Below are 16,695 nucleotides of genomic sequence, written 5' to 3'. Positions count from 1 at the left end.
CAAGCTTTACAAATTCAACTTCAATCTTTATATTACTTAGCTTTGTTTCCGCAACCGGGACAACCTATAAAAAGGGTAAACAACCTATAATAGTCACCTTTGTAACAACGCATTACATGGATCCATATAAGCAAATGATTACAATCACAAATCAAATATCACAATAAAAATGCTCCACATGAGCCTATGGCCACCAATTAGGCCTGCAATCAAGCTCAACCATAAACATGGGACCAACTCCAAATCAATTACCACACATGGACACGGCTCAACATCGTATGGTAATTGACCCAAGGCATATATAAAAGTATGCAAGAGAACTCACTTCCTCCGCGACAACCAAATTCATAAATCAATCAAGACCGCAAGTACACAATACGTATGCTTCAACCTAGCAATGAATCACAAGTACATAGAATATCATAAATCACATACAAGATCACTTAGCCACAATCAATAGCATCTTAGCACTAAACTCATCTTTTACAATCTCATATTGCTCTTGGTTTGATTTGCAAAACATGAATCTATTATCATAATGTCAACTCATTTTCATAACAAATTTACCATTTTCATCTTTGACCAAGCTGCCTTCAAACAAGCATTAACTCAAGTTCTACTCACTATTTTTACTTGATTCCAGTGGCCAAATTTATAAGACACATATACCTACATTTTATATTTAGTGACTAACATGTGAATTGTCTTTCAAAGGTGACTTCTGGTCATTTTAAAAACACAAACAGTTGCTGTTCTTACTGACAAAACAGATTTGACCATACCAACTTCAAATGATTATAACTTGAGTTCCAAAACATATTTTGACCTCATTCCAGTTTCCACTTCAATTTAACACATTGAGGTCCATTTTATATTCAGTGACCAAGACATGAATTAACACAGTTTTGCTGAAACATCAGCATGGCGCCCCTAACTTCAAAAATTCATATCTAGAGTTCTACTTCGTCTTTTTAACCCATTCCAGTGGCAAATTTGAGTTAACTCAGTAACCTACATTTTCTTTTTAGGACTCAACAAGTGACAATTCTGTCATAGGGGTGATTTACACATGACAAGGTCAGGGACATAATCTGTTCAACTTGTTCTCATTAGTATTCATCAAAATCTAACATATACCTTACTAAAAACCCTAAATTTGATTAAATTACAAGAAATTAAGTCATTTTTATGAAAACTCCCAAATTTCTCATATAAAATTGATTGCATGAACTCTAATTCTTACAGAAATCAATAATTGGAATTAGGTTATGAAGATTGTTACCTCAAGAACTCAAAGAATTAGACTTGAGTAAAAATATCCTCTTTCCCTTTTCTCTCTTGGAATTCGGCCAGCCTGACCCCCAAACACAAACCCTAGCTTTTTAATTTTGATGATTGAAGATTATTATTACATTCTTAGAGAAATTCTTGAATTGTTTGGAAGAAATTGATTTGATTTAGATTGAAAGAGAAGAATCAAGAAGGAAGAATAAGATAATGGAGAAATTGGGTTCAAGAATAGGTGGGAATGTGGCTGGCAACCTAAGGGAATGCCACACCCATGTTCTAATTTTAGTGACAAAGATACCCGCTATTCGTTAAGGTTCCAACTAATTTAACCCTATATTTAGAAATAAAATACTAGGAAACTATTTTATTGTCAAACTATTAATAAGGTTAATTTTCATTGGCCTAAAAATTTAGGATGTTACATATAGAGCATGGGGTAGAGGGCTTGTCACTACAAAAATATTAACTTTTAGGATTTAAGGTTTATGGTACAGGGCTTGTAATTTATATTGTAACAAATTGAATTTTTGGTCTCTGTGTTATCACACCATTTGCAACTTTGATACAAACATGTAAAAATTGGCGAAACATATCCCTGTGATATCACACATGTTGCAATTTTGGTCCAATAGTAACGTGCCGTTAGAATTCAGCCGTTAATGCCTCCACGTGCGTCTCACGTGCGGGGTAGTTGAGTCATTTACACCCCCCACCCATATATATACCATAAACCACCCCTAAATCCACTTCAATCAAGATTTCTTCCCAAAAGATTTATCAAATCCAGAAATTCCAGAAACAAATCCACAAAACCACAACAAAATCATCAACTATTACTAGAGAAAAATTTGTAATGGCTTTAACAAATCAACAAAGTCATCAACCTCCTAAGTTTCTCTCTTTGAATAACTCTGGTCGGTCACCACCTCTGCTGTCGGGGCAATATCCGATGCTGCCACCATCAGACCACCTCCACGCTACTACATGACCACCAGACCACCTCCTCTTTCTCCTTTCTTTTCTATATCATATATATTTATATACATATAAAAATCAAAAGTGATATTAAATTCAGTCATAGTGATTCCAAATCTTTTTTATTTATTTAAAAACTATTTCAATCTAATTCCACATTAGATCTGGGTTTCGTTGTACCCGAGGGAAGTGGCAAATGGTGGTAACGATCGACGGTGGTGGTTTCCCGGTGTTGTAATAGTCAAAAAAGAGAGAAAGAGGGAAATGAGACGGATGCCCCTTTATCAGACGAAGGAGTGATGCTTACATCAAATATGGTAGGTACCCATTTATGTGGTGAGAGATCATCGAATATCAAAAATAATCACAGTGGCCAAAAAATGCGGAAATTCACTTGAAAAGTTTTTTGCATAATCACTAATCACGACTATCAGAAAAAGGTATATAGATTTAGTAATTTTCACACAAAAAAATTAGATAATTTTTTTTTTCTATTTACTTGGAGATTCTTTTTGAGTGAAAGTAATTACTTATAATAATGGATGTGTTGTTCTTGGATTTGATTCTGAAAGTGATTGGTTGTAATCATCGATGTGTTCTGTCTAGTTATGGATAAATACATAATGTATGTGTGTGTGTATATATATATATATATATTTGCAATGGAAAAACCAAATTTAAGTGAACTTGGGGGTGGTTTCTGGTATATATATGGGTGGAGGGTGTAAATGACTCAATTACCTCGCATGTGAGACGCACATGGGGGCATTAACGGCTGAATTCTAATTTCACGTTATTGTTGGACCAAAATTGCAATAGGTGTGATATCACATGGATACATTTCGCCAATTTTTACATGTTTGTATCAAAGTTTCAAATGGTGTGATAACACAGGGACCAAAAATGCAATTCGTTCTTTATATTGGAAATTACCGTCTGTTAATGAAATTACCGTTATATATTTTGTGATCATATTGAGATCTATATATATTATATGTTAATTTATTGTTTCTGTTTTGCATGTACTTAACATTAATATAAACAACACATATAAAGGGTAATTAGTTAATATTAGATCTATGTTTCATAGATGAAATACAAAGTTATATATTTCTAAGTGTTATTTGAGTGTTCTTGGAAACAAACATTTGTTGCATGTTGTAGCAACACCATGGGCGTAGCTTTTGAGGGGCGGGGAGGGGCGCCCGACCCCCTGAATTTTTTTTGCAATGTAGGGGGTATATTGTTTTCGTATAGAAAAATTTCGATATACTCGGTTTTGACCCCTCATTTCCAAAAAAAAAGTGTTAGGGAAAAGAAAATTCAGATCTCAACCCCCACTGAAAATTTTCAAGCTTCGCCACTGAGCAACACTCAAATTCTTTGAGAGTTCTTAGAAACACGCATGTGTTTTGGGAATACTTAAACCAATATGCGAGTTATTGAGAGCACGCATATGGCCGAAAACCCTAATTGAGTTATTGGGCCTAAAGAAAACACTTAAAAGGCAACGCGCCTTTGCTTGTTCCAGCCCAACTCTATAAATAGAGGGTGTGTGTTTGCGAGGCGAGATAACGTGAGATAAACGACCAAACTTAAGAGAATTACAATTACCTAGAGCTAAGAATTCGCATATCTCGTAGATTGAGCACACGTCTCACGCAAAAAACCGCAAAACATACACGCACGCACACACACATTTGTGTTGGTTAGGCTTAGGAACTAGGATACATATCGGATATTCTTTCCTGGAGAGTCGCCTCACATCATTAACCAAATACGAGTGTTTATATTCACACAATTTAAAAAGATGATATAAAAACTGTGAGTTATCTTGAGGGATTCACCATCTCATCATATCCAACTCAATCTCGTTTAGACGGTCTACAAACGAGTGGGACCTAAAACTTACAAGTATTACTAATATTATTCTTAACGAAAAAACAAATAATAAATCATACCAAATGATCATTCTTAACGAAAAAACAAATAATAAATCATACCAAATGATCATTCTTAACGATAAAACAAATAATAAATCATACCGATCATTCTTTACGAAAAAAACGCTTTTCTAAAAATAAAAAATTCTTAGGGAAAAAACAAAATTCAGTTAGGATCTTACAATATGTTTGTGATAATTAATTCTCCGCTTATGTATCTTGCAAACATGTATTCCACCTCTTATTTTTCCCCTTCAATTTTTATACTTATGAGTGAACTCGTCCATATATCAAATCAACACATAATGAGGTGGTTTTTACTTGTCTTAAGTTTTCTACAAACGTAATAAGTTTTTTGTAGAAACATGTCTTATGATATGTTTTTTGTGGTGAAATGTTTCTATGCCTTTGCTACTAGAACTATATATTTGATTGATTAAAATGAATCTTAACTAGTGGGCCTGGCTTGGACTCGAAGAGTATAAGCTTTAAGGCCTGAGAGTATCTTAGATTCTCGCGATTGGGTCAATGGGGCCATAATATGTGTGTTTATATAAAGATTATTATTGATATATGAAGACGTACTTACTTGGAAGAGAGAAAATAATGAAGTATATCAAAAGGCAAAAGGACATTGTAAATTGTAAGTGTGCAATTTATAATAAATCTCGTATTTCTCGTTACACACTTACAAATTTTTTTATAACAAGATTTTAAATAGGGCCCTTTTAATAAATATAACAAAACTTGTTGAGTAGTCACTTTGAAAGTTTGAATCGTGGCACTCTTTCATGTTATCAATCACATAAGTCCGCCCTACTTTGGCATATAAAGCCGATCTCCCCCGATAAATAGTCTGTAACTTTTTCCTGGGTGCTTTCGAGGACCGAGGTACAATTGTACAATTAATGCATTACAAACATTATTTACTGAAATAATCAATGTATTAATTTGGCTTCCCTGGTTGAACTTTACCGATTAAAGAAATTGGGCTTTTATCTCAGGTCAACAACTATTGGGCCAACTGGGCCATCATTAATGGACGTGAAGTATATAATCAGCTTTTTTTGAACGACTTGATGTATAAGTATAACCATTTTATATGTAAACTTTTCTGTTTCTCTTCAAAATCAAACTTGCCATTGTCAAGTCACATACTATTGAAATCATTTTATATGTACTAAATTTTGTTTTTGTTAACAATTAAACTTAAATGTCCGGATTTCAGCCTGACACTTTCGGCCTCGATCCGGGACTCACACTTCCCCTCAAATCACTAGACGAAAGATTCACTGGCTGTTATGTACTCAATTAGAAATAGAAATACAATATCAAAAAACATAAACAAGTTTACTTAATATTAACACTGAGAAAACAACAAGAAGGCCTAATTACAACAACAATTCATCAGATTTTCATTTCTAAACATAATATTTGTTTATGGTTGTTGAAAATTTCAAGAAAAAATTGCCTTTATATCACCAATGATCAACAATTAAATTGGCCTAATTACAAATTAATCAACTTTAAGAACAGAAAACATCTTCATATTTGTGAAAGAATAATTTATCAAGAGTCCTATATCGAATCACATCATCCCTTTGAAGAATCCAGTAGCGGTTTTCCTCTTAAAAAGTGCTTGACGAGTGAAAGTGCCCTTTTCGGTTGGTAGCTTGGCACTTGGTGCCCTGCCCCTCGAACAGTGGCTAATGTTAAATCTCCTTTGTAAACTTGTGCATATCCGGCTACCTGTGATTCGATATAGAGTTTAAACATAAATATGACATATCTACAACCAAAGTTTTTCGGCCGTGGGGGGCCATTGCCCCCACTCCTTAGAACTAAGTTAACTACATTAGTAACTCGTCGATTTCTTAGTTTACTTAGAATGTATAACATTTAAAAGAGTGTATTGCTATACCTCTCCCTGTTGAAGCCATGGATGCCATTTAGTTTTTATAGAAAGCTTCATTGAATTAATGGAGTACTTGGTTGAAGTGATGGGTACTCTTGCATCTGTGTCTCCACTGCAATACAAAAAAAGGAATGAAATTATATGACTGTTGTTAGCAATACAATTTGATCTTTGATGACTTATATTGCAAATAAGATTTCCCAAAATCACTTCAACAATTTTAGACACACAGTTTTGTATGACATTTACCTGAATACCCAAACACGAAGCTTATACTTCATAAATTCCTTAAGCAGTGGAATGATCGTTGTTGCGCTATCTTGCCAACCTTTGAGTACTTCACTGCACGATTTTGACATTATTGGATGTTAATTCATCAATCAATGTTAATAAAGTGTAGAAGTCATTCTATGTAATTAGTCAATAGATAATAACCAAATGGTAGTTAATTTCGGTATAAGCAGTTAGTTTGAAAGGTCGTGACTGTTAGGAACAGTCACAATGGTATGTACTATATAAATAAGTGTTTGTGTTTTGTAAATTGTAACAGAATTCATTATTTCCAAAGTGTGAGTTTATGTGTCGTGAGTTTTGTTCATTAGACATGTTTGATTTGAGCCGGAGATGATCCAAAGGGCCAATAAAAATCCCCAACTTTGTACCGTAAGAAAGATAGTATAGATTTAGAATACTTATTTCACATTGCATGACAATTTTTGTATACGAACCTGCAAGGTTCCCAATCATGCTCGAGTTTGGTGACATTAGCATGGATAGCCTCTTGAACATCTTCTCGGTTCATATAAGCATAGGTGTAGTAGTCGCTACAAGGATCAATATTCTGCCACTGTTTGTACCAAATAAAATTATGGTGATTCAATAAGGATTTCAGACTTTTTGTGACAAGTTGTCTTGTCATAATTGGTGAATAAGTAAAATACATACTGATGTCTTCTTCGGTTTGGTGGTAAGATTTCCATCGAAGCATAAAGGGGCATAGATGTTGTAGATATCAATTGCTTCAATGTTATAATCAGCATCATTTGTGGCATCAATGCAAGTTTCTGGCTGAGTGGCTGCATTTGGAGAAAAATCACAAGTTTTGCGGATTGCAGAAGCAGTTTCATCTGAGATTAGAGCATGTGAACCAAAGTAATCATACATCCCCATTGTGTCTGTCTCATCATTGATCACCGCATTTCCAATCTGTATATACATTACGAGCACACATTACAATTCTACATAGGGTCATTAATTAAGCTATTATTGTTGTTATAGACTATGTGCATAAAACTTATGAATATATTTAGACTTATTTTTTCGGGTGACAATATAATGTCCAACATGTCAATAGTACTAGTCCTAACGAATTAGCATTCGGGAAAGTCAATAGACCCTCATCTTAAACCAAAAAAAAAAACACCCACATTTCGAATATGTAAACAACATGAACTAGTGAAAATTCATATAAATACCAAAACTTCCTTCTAGTTAGGACAGTTTGTAGTTCATTAAAAAGTAACTCCCGATGGCGTTTTCCACGGGTTTTGGGTCCAAATACCATTTTTGACGGTGTATGGGGGAGGTTGAGATGTAAACAGCTTACCCCTACTAACAGTTTGTAGTTCATTAAACCCCTTAATTTTCTGTATGTCAAGGTTCACTTAGTTAACAGAAGACTGCAATGAAATACTAGTATGTTTAATAATTGCATAAAGTAATAATGGCATCATATGTAGCTTTCTGACCATTTGAACCTTGTTGTTTTGTAACTTTAATAAAAAAGTAATTTAGCAATCGGAGCTTAAGACCACATAACATGCACCATTGTCCTACCATATGTAGTTTGGAACCATGTTACTATTAGGTGGATGTCACTTTTAGGTGCACCATTTGTAACAGTTCTGGTCTACCTCCAATATTTAGTGGTTGGACTTAGAGTTTCCAAAGCAAAAAGAACAAGATTAAGATTTACTTAGTTACTCTACTTTTTTTTATCTCAAGTGTCGTTATCTTTTGTTTCTTTTTCAAAGAAGAGAAAAATTAAGATTTAGATGGAAGAACACTTACAAGGATTCCTTTGAGATTAATCAAGGTCTTGTTAGCGATTAAATTGTGGTAAATAATGGTTTGGGCTAGCTGAGGCACGTAATGCCCTGCATAACTCTCTCCCGCTAGATAAAAGTCCCTTTTCTTATACTCGGGAAATCGTTCTAGCCAATTCAACAAGAACACATAATTATCAGCAGCCGTTGATTTGTCACCTCCATTTTTGTAGTCCGAAGATCTGTTAGAGTATGAAAATCCTACTCCAGCCGGTGACTCCAAAAACAGAACGTTCGCAGCTGAAAATTTACCACAACTTAGCACACATGTTCGTGTTTAAATCCATTTTTATTAAAATTTAAGTGAGTCAAGCTTCATACCGCGATTCCAAGCAAATTTGTTTCGGTAAAGAGATTTTCCATCGCTATGGACTCTAAATGGTCCTAGTTCCTGCATTGCTCCATAGGCAAGAGACGAACAACCCGGTCCTGAATATGCATCATTAATTATAATCTGTTGTAGGGAATAAAGGAAATTTACAGTGTTCTTGCATAATCTTCAAATAACAAACAATTCCTAATTAGTCATTAAATTAATAGCTTATATAATTGGGAGGAAAAAAAATATTACAATTGGGTTAATACTTTTCTTGTTTTTGGCTTCCCATTTTGCAAACATATTTACAACAGCTATAACATGTAAATGTGCAAGAGTCACAAGCAAATAATATATATGCACATGCGACTCTGTCATTCCACGATGCTCATGATCAGATGATTCTAAAATATGAGCTGTTTATCCATGTGATTAATTTATTCAATCAAATAAATATATAATGCTATAAAAAATAATCATAAAAATAAAGAATAAATGATCAATTATCAGCTCTATTCGGTCTACAACCAACACGAGAAAAAAGAATTCACATAACATTATGATTAGATTTAATCTCATAACTTTCGTTTTCAAATCACATATCTCTACCACTAGAGTACTAAACTATCATTATGGGACACTGTGAAAAACCTAACAACAATTATTTACAGCTAACTATTTATCATGTACAACAAATGTAAATGTTTTACTTCACAATTTACAACTATGTAAAACATATATTGTTGTGAATAAGAAGTAATTGTTGTAGATTTTATCATTCTTATTATTTTAGATGCTCTACATTTTATGAAGATCTTTATTCAATTTTTTTGGTTAAGCGGGTTTAGTCATTTGGGTTTCAATATGGTTGCAATTTTTCAACAAACTAAATGATATCAATTATATTTGCATTTTTTCAACAAATTATTTGATATGAATAGTGACGGGCGGACATAGTCATATGACCTCCTCTCCCAAAATGTTTAACTCATAGAGAAACTGAAGAGGATTCTCTCAAAGTTATGCTAACAGATTAGGGTAATCTTGACTTTTAAATAAAAATTAAGGTCAAAATTTAAATGTTATCTTTAAATCTTGGTTCTTAATATTTATGAGAGACTCAAAATATGTTTAACTTGACCTTTCAAACTAAAAATAACTTAATAAATCCTTTCCCTAAGAGATATGATCGGTCATATTAATGATTATATGTTACTCTAAAATATATATTGTATATAATTTTGATTTTTAATATTGAATTTTTATATTTAATTTGGCATATTTATCACTTTGTAACTAAATTTTATAATCACATTTTTTGTGGAAGAAACAAAAAGTTAGACACTTTATTATCATCATCATAATTTATACATATATACAAGTACAAATAGACACTTATCCTTTCAATAGTATGTTTGCAGAACTAGGAAAGTAAAGATGAGATGGGATGATTGGATTACATATCCTTGCTTATCCAATTAAATGGATCGATGTCTTTCATCATGGTTCCTGTGTTTTAGTGTCTAGAATGCGATTTTGTTGTAATTTTTGAATTTTGTTTTTATATATTGTCTTTATTATCTTGCTAGTTGATCTTTATTTCATTTAATACACATATGTTTTTGCTACTAAAAAAAGCAAGTACAAGTTTAGCATTTTCCTTTTTTTATAGCATACAAATTTACAATTACGTATTATTGACACTTAACACCAATGCTCATTATGTAGTGGTTTAAGGAGGTATAAGACTTTGTCTCTCAAACAATCTCGAGTCCAAATGCAGATATTGATATTATATATTATCACTATAAAAACGACTACTAGCTACTAATATTTTCGTTGAAACAAAATACATATTGACAATAACATTCCAGAAAATTACTACCTGTGAATCATAAATCATTGGCATCAAATATCAAGTTTGAGTATTATATATCTCCAAGTTGAAGAAACATAATTGAAAGTAACATGGATGGTAGCGTGATCATATGGTACGTGTAGAAACAAGTGTTGTGTGGGTTCATTTATTAGCGACAGTTTGCTTGTATTATTGTCTTCACAAGCTAGCACGTACAATATCGCTTTTATTTATGATAATTTTTACTTTAACAGTGAGTGAATATTCGATATTAGGAAAGTCTCGTCATATAATACTGAAACTCTGTGTAATATGAAATATAGATCATGGGTCGTTATAGATGATTCTATAAATTTTTTTTACAGATTAGTCACTCTATAAAATCGAACCCAAAAATTGTGACAAAAACCATGTATCTACCGACTGAGCTGAATTCATATCAATTTATGAGAAATTATATTTTCCTTTTAAGATGGCTTTTTTCATTTAATTTAATTTGATGATAACATCATCACAGTATCCTTCAATATTAATTATCCTTTTGTTGTTAGATTAATAATACAGTGGCAAAAGAAGTCCTTTCAATAAAGACTTGGATTTAGTGAGAATTGGGTTCGAAACCTAAGGGGAAAGGTTTAATATCTATTAATTGTCGTGTGTTCAAAAAAATTAATAGGCTTTTCCTGTTAATTGTCGTGCCTCCTAGCAATATTTTTCTCCTCTACTAATAGGGGTTCATTTAGTTATCGGTGCCGATCCTCGAAACCATAAAAATGGATACCGGTCCTGATCCTAATTGAAATTCGGTATCACTTTTTAGTAACGGGATTTGAACTTTACCAAAACAAGATCGAGAATTTTGTTCTGCTGGAAACAGATGTTATTAACCAAGACGTGAAATAACATGAACTATCTTAATGAAATGTAAATATGTATGATTTAATTAGAACCAAAATGTTAACATCATATTACCAATCATGAATTCATCTTATTATTTTCTTCGTTCTTCATTATCTTCCTGGTTTTTCATGAATATACGCAACGAATGTTGTCATGTTATTAGACATGAAAGGACATTAAATGTAGGGGTTTTAAGCTAAAATTTAACTATTGTAAATGTTTAAGTTACGCCAATTAACATATGTAGAATTTTATTTGTTAGTTGAATAAAATAGTTTTATATCTTATCTATGATGTTATGTTAAATTGAAAGATTTTACAAGAAAATAAATCATTTTTATTAGAAATTCCTTAGAGTTATAATTATTTATTTTCACCTCTTTATGAGTATATATAGTGTTTTAATCCAATGATTTCACGCTAATACATTACGTCTTTGTTATCGTGGAAATAGAGCCACTTATAACTTTAATATATCAAAAACAATAAAGTAGGAGACATGATGATGTAAAGATATTATAGAAAGAGTATTTGTCTTTTCATGGAAAAATTGACCTCATGAGTCATGAACCTACTTCCGTGTACTATTTTGCAACATATCCCCAATCAGTGCCTTGATTTAAATATATATCTATATCTATACTTATAATAAAAACAGTTTTTTTATTTTTAAAAAGGTTGAATGTTACATCATGCAATATAATAAATATTAGTTCTCATGCCCGTCCATTAGATGGGTAGTCTCAAGATATACACAATTTAATGTATACAAAACCTAAAAAAGAAACATATGAAAATTAACACGATATAAATATTGATTTCGGTTTATCTCCCCCCCCCCCCCCCCCACCCCCAACTTTAGTTAATTAAAAAGAGAAACAAAAATTGTATGACCAATATCACAACTTAATCAATACGAAAGCTAAAAAAAACATATGAAAATTAACTATATATAAATACTGATTCAAATTTACCCTTTTTTTCAACTTTAGTTAACTAAAAAAGGAAACAAAAAAGTAGATAATAATAATAATAATAATAATAACAATAACAATAATATAATAATAAATATTTTTTAAAAGATTTTTTTATTAAAGGTTGGTTATTTTTTATTAAATAATTAAACATTAAGAAAATAGAAAATTAATGAAGAGGGAGTATTAAGTTAAAGGAGGAGGATTAGGGGTGCCAAGTGTACCCCCAACCCCATCTTTTAGTTATATTATAGATATCCCCATTTTTATAAAATCATAATCTCCCATTCACTAAATTAATTATCTTAACTCTTTTAATTTTACCAATATCATCTTAACTCTTAAAATAACTATACTAATCGTTATACCAGTCGCATTACTTCAATAGCCTACACTACTACTTGCCACCACCACATGTCACTGCCTTCACCCATTGGCCATTAACACCGCATTAACCCCGCCGCATTGAGCAGGCAACATGCTAGTAAAACCTAATATATATACACGGGAAAGTGAATATAAATTTTGTTATACATGTCATTTTTTTAAATCATAAAATTTATGGAGACCATGTGATCGATTAATCTGTAATACAACCATATAATTAAATGTGATAGGTTTCGTATCTAAACTTGGGTATAAAACAACTTTATATTTAATTTCTTTTTTATATATATATAAAGATATTATTTAAAATGTAATACTATAAGCGTTTTAAATAATGCACATTTTAACTATGCCAAGTTGTTGAATACATTACTTTTAGTACTATTAAGATTCATATCCCATGTCAAAAAAACAAATGATTTAAGTTTCAAATATACCGTAATTTATATATCATATATATGTCATGATAGAACATGAACTTAATCTCTTTCTATTTAATAAAAGCTAGTAAACTATCCGTGTAATGCGATGAGACACATAATTTAACATTGTTGTAACTTTTTGTGATATTAAATACTTTATTTTACATTGTTGTAACTTTTTGTGATATTGAATACTTTTTAGTAGTGAGGGTTAAGAATGGTGTAAGAGACTTAGGAGGATTTATAAAACAATTCTTAATAAATTTACCTTAATGATAACTTATATGTATTTTAATAAAAAGATTGATTAAAAAGTGTAAATAAAAGCCTTATTATTTAGGTTATTCAATATAAACATATATATATATATATATATATATATAAAGGGTAATCATTAAATGAGAACTAAATTAAAATAAGAACACTTAAAAACCACATTTTGATGCATTAAAAGTTCATAAAATTGACATGGCAAATTCAAGAAAATCATGTTTTTTGTTTTGTGTATCCATTTTGGATGCATATTCTTCAAAATGATGCATCCAATAAAAAACGTGATTTTTTTAATTTTAATGGATCAATGTGTTGTTAAACACTTGAATAATGATAATTACTTATGCACTATGTTAGTTTTATGGGCTTTTAATGTATCAAAATGATGTATTTAAATGTTCTCACTGTTCTTATTTTAAAAGTGTTCTCACCGGAGTATTACCCTATGTATATATACACACCATAGTATCATATGGTGCATGACATTAAATAAGATAAAATAGACATTTGATATCTTAAAAAAATAATTAAAAAATTGACTTAGAACACCTCTAATAGTCAAGTTATCGGTTAAAACTTTTTCTAAAAAGCTTTTTATCGACTTATTGCTTTAATGGTTAAATCTAAAAATAGTTTTCTAAATATTTGAATTGTGAAACAAATAAGAGGGATTGTAAAATTTTTAAAAAAATTTGAAAATTTTCAACCTATTTCAAAAAAGCTTTTCATTCTAGTAGTAAAACGCTTGTCCAAAATTTTGATGAAATAGTAAAAGATTTAGTATAAAACTTTATAAAAATTTTCATTGGAGATGCCTTAATAAAATGTTAAGGTTGTGCATTCCAATTCTTTTTTAATACAAGTGATTTTTTGATATAACATTTTTAATTTTTAACTATAACTGAGATAAAATTGCAAAAGTAAACAAGAAATTGCGTAGTAATTAATCTCGAATATGGTTATAGAGTTGCTTGGCATCTACATGCAGTGTCATTCGGGTTGTAGAGTACGTTGTAATATTGACGCTATTGATTAAAATAATTTTACAATAATAGAAATATATAAAAAGTTTGATTCTTCACATTGTGTATTAATTCATGTCTAAATCTCTATATGCATGTAAGCTTTTCGAAAAATGTAACTTTTAGTATCTAATCCCAGCATTTGTATAAGTCTAGATTGAAGATTACAAATAAAAATCAAAACTATTTTTTGGAATTCTATATATAAACATGTTTAAGTTCTACATAAATAACACACATATACTTGTATCCATATTGGAATTGGAACTAATATGAGTTATTTTAGTTCAGTCCATGTCTCTGTATATATAAAATTCTAGGTGCACATTTTAGTTTACTTTTTTGAACGATAGATGCACATTATCTTTTATATAAATAAAACCGAACTTTTATAACATTAAGCAATGTTTACTTGTCATTATTAGACTTCTTTATATTAATTATTTTTATTTTTGTTATCTTAACTTATGACATCATCCTTAAGTATAAACCATTTTCAAATTGATTTATATATATATATATATATATATTTTAAGCCTAAGTTTAATGTAAATTAAAATGTAATTATCTAATTAATTTTTTTTTTCTTGAATGACTAATTAACTATATACCAATTTTTCAAGAATATATAATATTACAATCTCTTTTCATCTTAATATTATCAATCAGTCCGAGTATCACTTACAGTTCACAAGCTACTTACTTATATATAAGGATGTACATTCGATGGAAGTAATTGACATCTTTCAGCATTTATGTGTTGTAGTATTGGTAAAGTCTCCTATTGGTTGGGCAGGTAATATGTTTTCCATATTAGTAAATAAAAAATATCTAATTCGTAAATAATCTAGTAAGTTATATATGTTAACGTGTATATGTTGACAAAACAACACATGCATAACGTTAATTAGTTGAATTAATGGGCAAATAATTGAGTAAGTTCAGAATACTAACTTATAACAATAAACGTACATCAAACTAAACTATTTAAAAATTAAAAATGTGACTAGATTCCGGTACACTTACTTAGATTAATCGTATTATATCCTATATTTTCATATAATTAACTTATTCAAAAAGTTGGACATGAACATATTTTTTCAATAGTTTATAGATATATACGTTATTATTTCAATCTAAATATAATATAGTTTTGCTATTAATGATTGAATATATGTTATAGGGTGTTCAGTCTAGCTATAGTGTCCAACACACTCCATGATATGATACAATATACTACTACATTTCTGTCCAAACCTTTTGCACATCCGTTGGATAAGGAAAATGATATCACATCACATGTTACCATATAGTATTATTATTTCAAACTTTCAAAGACTTGAAAAGTTTCAACACTTTATTAATCAATCAAAAATGCGAAATTCTAATGATTTGTATTGTGAGACAAGTACCGATGAGAATATATATACTCCTTGGATATTGGATGTATAAATCCAATTTCTTTCTAAATATTCTTGAAATATATAAACCAAAGATTATTTAAGAAATTAACAAAAAAAAAAAAAAACATACCTCCATTAAGCCAAAGTAAAAGTGGCAAAGACTCCTTGGATTTCTCAGCTTCAACGAAGTAATAGTAAAATGCTCGTCCTGCAGATTCGTTTATGGTGACATAGCCACCATATTGGTCGAATTTCACGTATGGTTGGCCAGGAAGTTTCTTAATTTTATCGTTCTCTTTTCGGCCAGTTTGATCAAGAACAACTTTGTCTTTGTGTAAATGTTTTGGTGGCTCGAAATGGCTGGTATTTACTGCGGGGTCTTTCGACAACTTTGCCTTATAGAGCCGACTCAAGGCATGGATTTGTTTGTTGGCATAAGTTTCATGAACAAATGTTGAGACAAAGAGAGACAATAAAAGAGCCAAAATGGTTTTATTGATCTCCATTGTTGTCTCTCTCTATAGAGATATAGAGAGCAATGTGATATGTTATTGTGTGATGATGTGTTTTAGGGTTTGGATCCATAGCTAGTGTGAGTGGTTTATATGGTGAGAGTATGGTTGACGTTTAGTTGTATAAGATGTTATGTGTACATGTTGGTCTCAACTGATTGGAATGACTAAGGAACAAGTAATGTTTTAGTTAATTAATGTTTCCTTTGGCCCATTATTCATACAAAACTATTTGGTATATATTATTAAACGTTTAATGTACTTTACATCTTAATGAACAACAAGAAGATAATGTTGTAAACCCAATACATTTTAAAGTTAACTTTTGTTAACAAGAATTTTAGGCTATCTAATTAAAAAAATAATCATTTTCTTTAATGTTAAGTTAAAAGTTTAATGA

At 30.8% G+C, this 16,695-nt stretch overlaps 1 protein-coding gene across 1 annotated transcript; it reads right to left on the bottom strand.

Moving 5' to 3' along the window:
* Positions 1–5,599: 5,599 nt before the first annotated feature.
* LOC122581667 (serine carboxypeptidase-like 40) lies at positions 5,600–16,378 on the bottom strand. Its single transcript, XM_043753914.1, has 8 exons — positions 15,914–16,378; positions 8,550–8,657; positions 8,194–8,468; positions 7,069–7,329; positions 6,852–6,970; positions 6,373–6,465; positions 6,130–6,235; positions 5,600–5,957 (listed from the first exon to the last, which is right to left on the bottom strand). Exons 1-8 carry the CDS (start codon positions 16,287–16,289, stop codon positions 5,802–5,804), a joined length of 1,494 nt encoding a protein of 497 aa, XP_043609849.1. The 5' UTR covers positions 16,290–16,378; the 3' UTR covers positions 5,600–5,801.
* Between the last annotated feature and the right edge of the window lie 317 nt (positions 16,379–16,695).

The sequence above is a fragment of the Erigeron canadensis genome, chromosome 9 (assembly GCF_010389155.1).
Source record: "Erigeron canadensis isolate Cc75 chromosome 9, C_canadensis_v1, whole genome shotgun sequence".
Lineage (NCBI taxonomy): Eukaryota > Viridiplantae > Streptophyta > Magnoliopsida > Asterales > Asteraceae > Erigeron > Erigeron canadensis.
The sequence above is the reverse complement of the archived record's forward strand: the minus strand, read 5'-3'. Positions and strand labels throughout refer to the sequence as shown.